The sequence below is a fragment of the Eriocheir sinensis genome, chromosome 44, assembly GCF_024679095.1.
Source record: "Eriocheir sinensis breed Jianghai 21 chromosome 44, ASM2467909v1, whole genome shotgun sequence".
Classification (NCBI taxonomy): Eukaryota; Metazoa; Arthropoda; class Malacostraca; order Decapoda; family Varunidae; genus Eriocheir; species Eriocheir sinensis.
In genome coordinates this window covers 11,983,903-11,994,390 of record NC_066552.1, presented here as the reverse complement: position 1 = coordinate 11,994,390, position 10,488 = coordinate 11,983,903, and the positions used below count along the sequence as shown (strand labels likewise).

Below are 10,488 nucleotides of genomic sequence, written 5' to 3'. Positions count from 1 at the left end.
TCGTTAGCATTTTTGAGCTTATAAGTGATGTTGGAGGCGAGGAAAGCGAGGAAAGGCGTTGCTATAAGGGCTCGTTTAAGCTGTCCCCCTCAGCAGCCACCACCCTCATTATTTATCGTATTGTTGTACTGGAAGCTTCCCCCGGGGTCTGTGGGCCTCTGGAAGGCTCCGGGAGGAGCGAGCAGGGGGGCGCAAGGCCCCACCCGCGCCCAGGCGCCAGGCGGGAAGTGTTGGTCCCCACCCCCCTGCTCGCTCCTCCCGGAGCCTTCCAGAGGCCCATAGACCCCGGAGGAAGCTTCCAGCACAACAGTATTATGGCCGTTTTCCTATTTTTACCATCACCATAATTATAATTTTTGGGTCACTTACTCCACCATGATCGACGAGCTAGGCTTCCACAAGTTGCCACCACCCTCACTGTTTTAACTTATTTTATTTTTATAAAATTCATCAGTAAACCTACTACTGTCTGCAGCTTATAATTGGTGGTATCAGGGTAGAATGTAGGAAGGCATATCATGTAGGCTACCACAGAGCACCCTGCTATACCCCGTAGCTCTCAGCAGTTAGTCATAATGTTCTAATGTGACAGCTTTAATTTTTATTTTGTTTGCAGTTATACTTGGTGACCAGGCTGGGAGTGGAAGGGCGTTCACAGCAACACCCCGCATACGAGTCATAACTCATTTGCTTGTCGTTCTCTACCATGAACAAATCTTTTATATTATGCAGATATTTAATTTTCAAGACATGTGTTGCTTCATTCTTATATACTTTACATTTTACAGAGAAGAGTAAAGGAGTCATTGTGAGAATGATATATAGATATCTTTAGCAACAATAAAATGAGTCAATCAATCCATATTTATTCACAAAATATAAGATACCTATTGGCTTCTAAAAATACAGAACTTATACCATGGACTACAATGACTATTATTTACACAAGGGTATATTTACAACTGCTAAGTCACAACAGTTCTTTTCACTTAATAATTGAAATTTGTAATTTCAAAATCTCTCTCTCTCACACACACACACACACACACACACACACATGCATTGCTAATATCATAAATAAAAAAAAAAGAAAAAGAAGAGAATATCAACATTTTATTTTCACTCCACTACCTTAATCCCTTCCCTTTAGTCATAGCCATATACAAACCGCTCCTTATAGGCCTTGTGCATGTCCAGAGAGTTTCTACGGAGGCGGCGGCCAATAGGCTCAAGGTCGTTGTAGCAGCGGTCAAACACTCGGTCCACCGCCGCCTCTGCCTCCTCTTTGCTCACCTTGCGGGCTGAGACCACTGAGTACAAGGCCTTGGTTTTGACACAGTTCTGGGATGGACAAGAGAGATAAAAAAGTTAAGAAGCATAAGAGCATAAGACGACACAAAACACAGACAGAGAGAAGTGGGAAAACTTTGAGGAAAGCTCTTTGTCTTTCAGTGGACTAGTATAACTGATGATGATGTGATGATTATTAACCAGGTAAAGTACACACTTGATGGGCCTTGGCAATATTGAAGGGTGAGGCATCCCCCTGCGTACAGGCCGACAGGAAGGAGCAGTGGGCAAGGTTGGCTGCCCTGACCTCCGTGCAAGCCAGGTGGTCGATGTTCTTGAAGTCAAGCTTGTTCCGGCAGTAGTCGAACATGTGGATCAGCTCGTGTGTCATGACCCCCTGCGTGAGTCCCTCTGAGCGAGCGACATTCTGGCAAACCACAATCTGTCCATGGCAAGAGAAGGTGGCTGTGTTTAGCTCCTCTGTTGGTGTGGTGGTGAGGGACGGCATATTGAGTTATTCTGTGGTAGGAGTGATCTCAGATGGTTTCAATTAGTTTTCAATTAGCTCAACCACCCACACCAATTTTTTTTAATGTAGTATTTGTAGTCATTAATTCATGTAGTTAGTTTGTTCTTTTACTCCATTTTTGGGATAAAGTTAGTTAGAAGTGTTGGATTTTCTGAGTTAGTTTGACATATTACAAACTCAGTCATAAAAAGTGATATAAAAAATCAACAGAACCAACTACCTGCACCTTGAAAAATGGGTCAAAAAAGACTAATCAGCTACATTGTTAATAAAGACTAATACGATATTTAACAAATCAGGTGCCGGTGATTAGTGTACTATATCGGTGGAGGTAGTGGGGAACAGCTTGAAGGATCTTATTCAGTGGCATAAGGGTGATCTAAGATTTTTCTGTATCTAGATAGCCTAGTATTTAGCATCCCAATAGATGCGGCAATGGTGGGAATGGCCTATGAAATCACTCAATAGTATGTAGGGTTATATAGTATTCTATAGTAGAAGGGTGATCTAGTTTTACCTGCAATTTAGATCATCTATTTAGCATTTCATTTGGTGTTGTAGTGAACAGTCAATTAGACTTTTCAAAGTGGTACTATAATGAAGAAAACTAGGACTAGTTTTATATCTTGCATGTATTCTCTATAAGTTTCCTGGATTAGTAGCTGACATTATGAGGGATACTGTTTACCTCAGAGTAATACTATCAGTGAGGAAAGTCATACTGATATAATAAAAGATATGTGGTTTAAGTGAGTCACCGCATGGGACTCACAAAACTGGTCACACTCACTGCATATTTCTTTTCATTCACCTGAGTTGCTGCTTCTCACCTGGTTTAACTCTGAATCATATCCGCCGCTGACCGACACATCACACACCTCGCAGGACACATGTCTTGTCAGATCCACTTCACTGAGAGAGTAAAAAGATTAATGCATCTATGAGACCCTTCAATCTCCCCTGTAATATGTATGCATGTCTCCATCTAGCATGTTTCTCTTCTTTTAGTAACTTATCTAGATTCGACTGAGATACCAAGACATACCATAGGAGATTTATTTATACAAAAACTACATCGCTTTTTCTTTAACTCTATTTCGTATTTATAAGTTAAGAAGGCATGCTCTTAAAAAGATATGTGCATGTCCCTAAGTGGCTATCATTAAATTATTATCCTAATTCTACAAATATTATGAGACTTTCTGATTCAGCTCTTTTATCATTTTAAAGACATAACCCTATTAAGAGGTCTGTGCAGATCCCTGAATGGTCATCACTAAATTACTCACCAGCCAGAGGACTTCAGGGCAGACAGCATCAACTTCACAAGAGGACCTGAAGTGTATACGAGAGAATATTGAAGAGAGTAGAACACAAGGGATATTGATGAAGGTATGAGTAAAGGGCAAAACAATGATAACAAGGGTGAATGTAAAGTAGAACAATCAAGACACGAATATAATACAGGACAGAATGATATGAATAGAACATTGGACAGAATGATGAAGATATGTTGAAAAAATATTAAGTAAAGAACATACAAAAATAATTAGCTACACCAACAATGGAAGAGATTTCATGACAACCATATGTGAACAATGGCAAATTAAAGAATGAACAGGAAATAGAGAAAGAGTATCAAGTAAAAAATAAAAAGGGGAAATATGGTAACAGTGTCATCATACATTCATCATAAACAATCAAACTTAACAAATCTAACAAAGCTAAATCTAGCCTAACATGACCTAACTTAACTATAACTAATCTAACCCAACCTGACCTACCTGATCCCTCCTGCCAATATATAATGTGCTAGACTGCATTCATAAAGTTTATACATCAATATTTTAAGGTTTCTTTAGATTTCCAGACTCTTTTGATTACTGCATTTTTGAAAAAAAAATATATTGCAATGCCATTATTTGTAAAAAAAATAAATAAATAAATAAATAAACTCATGTGAGATATTCATATTATCTGTAAAAATTATCCACACTTACTTGTCTGTGCACAGTTCCACACATTCTTCTCACACTTGAACTTGTCTGAGTTCTCCCGGCCCTCCCCCAGGAAAGCGATCTTTGTCAAGGACGGCTTGTACTTTGCTCCTCGTCTCTCAGGGTACAAGTCAAAGCCCCACCTGAGATAAAGTCCAGCAGGTTAAAATATGAAGGAAGAGGACTGCAGGAAGGGGCAATAGCAGTAAGCTTGAGAAAAGACATGAAGCAGAATAGGAGGAGGAGGAAGGCTTACTTTTCACTGGGCGTCTCCTCTTCGGGGTGGCCTGTGTCTGCGTGCATCTCTGGTAACTTTTCTTCAGGGTGGTCTGCATCCGCCTGCATCTGGTAACTTGTCGTTAGGCAGCCTAGGATCAGATCACATCAAATTAACAAGTTAAGGGAATGTTCACCTTTTACAATGGTTTTTCTTCCTCCCTCTCTGTTACTTAGGACTTTTATTTCTCTCTTTTCCCGAGTATGTGTCCGTGTCTTCTTAGTTAAGGGAATTTCCACTTCTGTGATGGCTCTTCTTCCTCCCTGTGTGTTCTTATTTCTCTCCCTTTTCCTGAGTATGTGTCTGTGTCTTCTTAGTTAAGGAAATTTCCACTGCTGTAATGGCTCTTCTTCCTCCCTGTGTGTTCTTATTTCTCTCCCTTTTCCTGAGTATGTGTCCGTGTCCTCTTAGATAAACAAATTTTTATCTCTTACAATGGCTTTTCTAACTCCTTTTCTGTTACTTGTGTGATCTCTCTCTCTCTCTCTCTTCCTTAATATTTATCTGTGTCGCCGAGGAGCGTGTGGGACGAAGACCGACCGGCTGACAGCGAGGTAAGAAAGGTTTGTTTACATCAGGACTACGAGCCTATGAAAAAAATACTCGCATAACAAACCTAAATCCTTTTGGTCACTATTTTACAGATGGCCCATTGTGAGTCAGACCTTTATATCAATGGGTCTTGTAATTTATAAACAAAGAATAAGAGCAATATCCAGCATGCAGTATAATTATCAATAGCTTGCAACACACATTCAAATAAAAACCTCTAACAATTAAGTCTCTCAGCAGCGATCACATTTTCATTTGTCTCCCCACACAGTCTCAGAAGCAACACCATCCATTTCCTCCCTGCACCTCCATCCATGCGCAGTTTTTCTCGTTCACATACGGCCATTAGTCAATATCACTTCCATCTTCCATTCTCTCTCTTATACCTTTTCTATTTCAATAACACATGCTCTGCCCTATTTAAATCTCCGTGTGAAGAGCACTTACTAGTTTTAAAAGGATGGTTAAGTCTCAAATCCCCTCTTCTCCATTCTCTCTTATACCTTTCTCATTTCAATAACACATGTTCTGCCCTATTTAAATATCCTTGTGAAGAGTGCTTGCTAATTATATAAAGGTGTCAGTCTCAAATTCCCTCTTTTTCCATTTTTTCTGTTATATCATTTCCATTTCATTAACACATGCTCTACCACATTTAAATCTTGTGAAGAGCGCTCACTAATTATATAAAGATGGTCAAGTCTCAAATTCCCTCTTTTCCATTTTTTCTGCTAAACCATTTGCATCTCAATAATAACACATGCCCTACCTTATTTAACCCAGTAGCAGCGACGGGCCAAATTTGTGGCTTTACCGTGAAGCAGCGATGGGCCAAATTTGTGGCTTTACCGTGAAGCATTTGCATCTCAATATTTGTGGCTTTACCGTGAAGCAGCGATGGGCCAAATTTGTGGCTTTACCGTGCAGCAGCGATGGGCCAAATTTGTGGCTTTACCGTGAAGCAGCGATGGGCCAAATTTGTGCCATGATATAAACCCCCCAAAAATAGATGATACATAAACTGATCACAAATGCTTTGATATATATTATGAAATGGTTTGTGTGAGTGATGATTTTTTCTCATTTTTCTCGCTAAGAGGAACCAATAAGAAACATGATCCCCGCTGCTATCGGGTTAAATCTTGTGAAGAGTGCTGACTAATTATGTAAGGATGGTTAAGTCTCACTAATTATGTAAGGATGGTTAAGTCTCACTAATTATGTAAGGATGGTTAAGTCTCACTAATTATGTAAGGATGGTTAAGTCTCACTAATTATGTATGAATGGTTAAGTCTCAAGTTCCATTCTATAGCCCAATATCCTGATGAGTTCCTTGCAAGACCCACCATTAGGGGATAAATCAAACACAAGTCATTGTTTTCTTTTCTTTAAACATGAAGTATCTAGAAAAATAGCAGAAATATGACAAGTTTGTCTTCATATAGTATTAGTTTATGCAAAGGCTGCTGCTGCTGCTGCTGCTACCACACTAACAATTAACAACTTCAATATTTTTTTCATTGGTGAGTGAAGCCAGCGAGATGACTGACTACTTCTCTGAGGGGGAGAGAAGGTCACAGTGGATTGGGTCAACAACATGGGTCACTATTTCGTCTTTGGTGAGGTTACTGGTGCTTTAATATGTCAGTCATCACCCTCATCACATACCAGTCATAATTATCATCATCCATCACTCCTCATCACCATCATCATCCATCCGTCACTCCCCATTGTCACACACCACAGTCATCAAGGTGCCAAGTCATCCCCTCATCTTCACCTCCTTCACTATTTATCAAGGACAGCACCAAATTGAACACCACCATCATCATCTTCTGTTTAATGTCAGATATGCTTCCAGCTATTTATGTTCATTGCCTCAGCCTCCCCAATGCCCAATGCTGTCAAATCCTCTCCAGTGCACTACCTCCATGTTTTCTTTGGCCTGCCTGGTGGGTGGCGATCTGGCATTTCCACCCAAACAGCTCTTCCCAATGCCTCACCATCTCCTCTTCACAGCTCTCCCTAATGTCTCACTATATCCCCTTCTCTTCACAACTTTCCCTATGTCTCACCATCTCCCCTCCTCTTCACAGCTCTCCCCAACTTCTCACCATCTCCCCTCTTCTTCAAGTGCCAATACACCAGTCTGTTATTTTCATGCCCTGGTTCATCCTTTCTATCAGTGACAAATAAATAATGTCACACAACCAGCAACTTCAAGAACGGGCAGTGGCTATACCAGTCTCATCCCTCATCACACTCATAACCCACTACCACCACCACCACACACTATCCTCCCAATCATCACCATCATCATCATCACCATCACCACCCAAAATGCATTCTGTCTGAGCCTGAAGGAAGAGAAGTCTGTTATACCAACTCTTCTGTGTGTGTATTGTGTGATCAGTGTTCTCATTTCACTTATAAAAACACATGCATGCTTCCTTTCATAAACTTGTCCTGACCTTAGACGATTTTGTGACATGAACAAATAAGTACAACATGCACTAACGTCTGTACACCTGGACTATTATTCGACACAACAAAATAATAGTAAACTGATTGGATACATTTTTCAGATTAAAGATATGAAGCAGAGCAGAAAGACCTTGGATCCTGTGCCTGAACAGAGTTGGAATGGAGAACTGCTCGTAGAAGAACAAAGCCAACACATGTAAGTATATATCAAGGATTTCAAAACAGACAGAGTTTTACATAATTTTCACTGATTAAGTTTCAGAAAATTATCTACAAAGTGGCAGCTGCACACCTTGAATCTGATTTTCCTGTGAAAATTTGTGACTAGTAAAACAATGACTTCTCATTACTCATCAAACAAGGTCAGGTACAGTTGATGGATAAAAGATCACGAGCTTCTTCCAGATCTTCATCGTTTTTTCCCTGATATCATTTATAAGTTTTTACCAGAACCTAATCTTCTAAAAAGGCCTCACCAATAACTCTCAACAGTTTTCTGTATGTATAATTCACCACCACCACTACCATGGCCTGGTCACAAGTTGGACTTGCAATCGCCAGCAAATACCCTCCTGACAGGAGCAGGCTCATTTTTGTCGATCTCAAGGTAATGCTGCGATCTTCACACACCACTCATCCCATCCCTCTTGCTCAAGGAGGGACAGTAGCCACCCCTTGCTAGCGGAAAAATCCCGGCCTGAGCAGGGCTTAAACCTCCGCCTCCCAGGCTGCAAACCCTGACAGCGTAGAACTTTAACCACTGAGCTACGGAGCAGTGTGACTGAGCTATGGAGTGGTGTGTATGTGTGTGTATGTATGTGTGTGTATGTGTGTGTGAATGTGTGTGTGAATGTGTGTGTGTGTGTGTGTGTGTGTGTGTGTGTGTGTGTGTGTGTATTTATCAGGTTGTGATATACAGGACATGAGCTATGCTCATGGGGCCTTTTTTGTCATTGTTTTGGCTGCCTAGACCTACAACATTGCAGCTTGGATAGTTTTAGTTTGTGACAAAACAAAATTGTTTAGTAACCCTCACGCGGCACGTCTACAAACTTTACAACAAACATGTTGCAAGAACACGATTTGTGTTAAGACCTTCAGCTAAGTAGTGCAACTCACCTACAATAATGATTTGTAAGCTCTTAAGAGGTATTATCTATATATATATATATATATATATATATATATATATATATATATATATATATATATATATATATATATATATATATATATATATATATATATATATATATATATATATATATATATATATATATATATATATATATATATATATATATATATATATATATATATATATATATATATATATATATATATATATATATATATATATATATATATATATATATATATATATATATATATATATATATATATATATATATATATATATATATATATATATATATATATATATATATATATATATATATATATATATATATATATATATATATATATATATATATATATATATATATATATATATATATATATATATATATATATATATATATATATATATATATATATATATATATATATATATATATATATATATAAGAGAACTGAAAGCATTACAGCTGAAGAAAAATTCCTTCAGCTTGCCACTTCAAGAATATAAATGGTTTTAGAGTTGGTTTGGATTGTTTAGTTCTATACGTGGTGTAAATCTACAACAACAAGTGGGCCGTGAAAATCACAAGCCCTTGCATTGAGTGTTAGTATTGGCAACAGTGTTAATAGCTTCGCCTCGACATTTGACACAACACACCGTAGGTAAGAGTACACATTCAACATGATCATCGACTCTAAAAATGTAAAACTTTTACAATGTACATAATCTACACTAACAGATGGTAAAATTTTCTCACTCTGTACAAAACCTCTAGTGAAGTCAATATGACATCAATTGTTACTAAATAGATGTACAATATCTCAAATGACGGCACATCATTTGCTACAAGTCAAGCCAAACACACGACACACGGCGAGTGCACGCGGCACACTCAGGACACGAGACGCTTCCCCGCGCCTGAGGCTGCCTGAGTGTGCTGCCACCCAACACTTGTTGAGGCGGTGAAGTGTGAGTGTTACAAGTATGCACCGAAAAGGCCCAAAACACTTGGCACAAGACAAAAGTTTTCCATAAAGAAGGAAAAAGAGTTGATATGACAATCAAATCTGTGAAGCGTTGCAGCTGACTCACTGAATGCTCATCTACACTGTGCCACCATCGGAGAGGTCAACAGAGTTTTTCTCTATACAAGTATAAATATATAATATATATACAATATTTACATTGTCAATAATTTATAGTGCATTCCTACACACTTCTGAAAGCACTTTCATATAGTACAAGAACTACAAGGATGTCATAATTTCAATGATAGTATGTTTAAAAATCTGGAAATTTTTACACATAAATAACTCTGAAACTCACAAGAGGAGCCCCGTTCTAGAGACAGCCGTGTGTTGCTCCGGTGAAGTGACTCACTACTCTAACACAAGACACGCACACAACACACCACAAAGACAATGAGTCATTTAAATTTTCACATCAGAAAGTCTATCCAAAACTTAATAAGAATGCAGTCATTGTTAAATCACATAGATTTTTTTGGTTTCTTATTAAAAGAAAGTTTTGTTTAACAATTCTACAGAATGCTACCAGTTACAGAAATACTATAAACAAGGCTTCACCTTTATTTACTATTTTTCCTTTTTAAAAAGAGTCGACATGCAGAAAATGGAAAGGTTAGGATTTGTATAAGGTTTGCCATAGTCCAGATCTGGCCTGCAGTCTGTCTGGTGTGTGCAATGCACTAAGTCAACTCATCTCTTAAGATCTCTGAAGCCTCCCTCACCCTACTTCAACAAATACCTTCCCTGCGTGGAATGCATGAAATACATGAATTTTTAAAATTCAAAATCAAATACATATTACAAAAATCCAGCCGAAGTCTGGTTTAAGAATAATAATAATATCTAAAATTTTCTTACGAAAGTTAAACTTTCATTAGATTTATATTTTAAAAGAAAATCAGTCACTCTTCATCTGATCAACACATACATACACTGAGCTAGACACACTGGAGTCACACACACACAGTCACCCGTGACATGCTGACTAGGAAGTGCAACCACACAACCTACTGGAATACAAAAATAGCTGTGACTTCCACTCTCTATGTGAGGTTGGATCCGTAGGTCCCTGACGGAGGCCGGTACTGCTTGGGGAACAAGGTGAGGTTGATGGCAGAGAAAGCATACCGCCTTGACCCAGTACTCTTGTGGCAGTTCTCCAGCCTCGTGCCCTCGCTGGGAAGAA

General features: G+C 38.6%; 2 protein-coding genes and 1 long non-coding RNA gene across 6 annotated transcripts in view; all 3 read right to left on the bottom strand.

Annotated features, from left to right (window-relative positions):
* Nucleotides 1-850: 850 nt before the first annotated feature.
* Nucleotides 851-4,664, bottom strand: LOC126980495 (mitochondrial inner membrane protease ATP23 homolog). The gene is made up of 6 exons (XM_050830461.1): nucleotides 4,073-4,664; nucleotides 3,820-3,959; nucleotides 3,109-3,154; nucleotides 2,650-2,731; nucleotides 1,508-1,732; nucleotides 851-1,341 (listed from the first exon to the last, which is right to left on the bottom strand). Exons 1-6 carry the CDS (start codon nucleotides 4,159-4,161, stop codon nucleotides 1,147-1,149), a joined length of 777 nt encoding a protein of 258 aa, XP_050686418.1. The 5' UTR covers nucleotides 4,162-4,664; the 3' UTR covers nucleotides 851-1,146.
* Nucleotides 4,665-6,017: 1,353 nt separating this feature from the next.
* LOC126980498 (uncharacterized) lies at nucleotides 6,018-8,282 on the bottom strand. The gene is made up of 2 exons (XR_007733268.1): nucleotides 6,706-8,282; nucleotides 6,018-6,667 (listed from the first exon to the last, which is right to left on the bottom strand). It is a non-coding gene; the product is annotated as an uncharacterized LOC126980498 (long non-coding RNA).
* Nucleotides 8,283-8,714: 432 nt separating this feature from the next.
* The window catches only part of LOC126980494 (inositol polyphosphate-4-phosphatase type I A-like), a 99,629-nt gene continuing 97,855 nt past the window's right edge, over nucleotides 8,715-10,488 (bottom strand). For 2 of the 4 annotated variants that reach the window (XM_050830458.1, XM_050830457.1), the window contains exon 21: nucleotides 8,717-10,478. In XM_050830458.1, the coding sequence (XP_050686415.1) occupies nucleotides 10,346-10,478 (133 nt within the window). In that variant the 3' untranslated portion in view covers nucleotides 8,717-10,345. Of the gene's footprint in view, nucleotides 10,479-10,488 lie in introns of all 4 variants that reach the window. The other 2 variants (XM_050830460.1, XM_050830459.1) reach the window with 2 other exon arrangements.

Coding starts and splice junctions, on each gene's coding strand:
- LOC126980495 (XM_050830461.1), bottom strand. CDS start 4,161: ATGCAGGCGGATGCAGACCACCCTGAAGAAAAGTTACCAGAGATGCAC. Junction 2,732..3,108: donor GCCCTGAAGTCCTCTGGCTG/GTGAGTAATTTA, acceptor TTACTCTCTCAG/TGAAGTGGATCTGACAAGAC. Junction 1,342..1,507: donor ATATTGCCAAGGCCCATCAA/GTGTGTACTTTA, acceptor TGTCCATCCCAG/AACTGTGTCAAAACCAAGGC.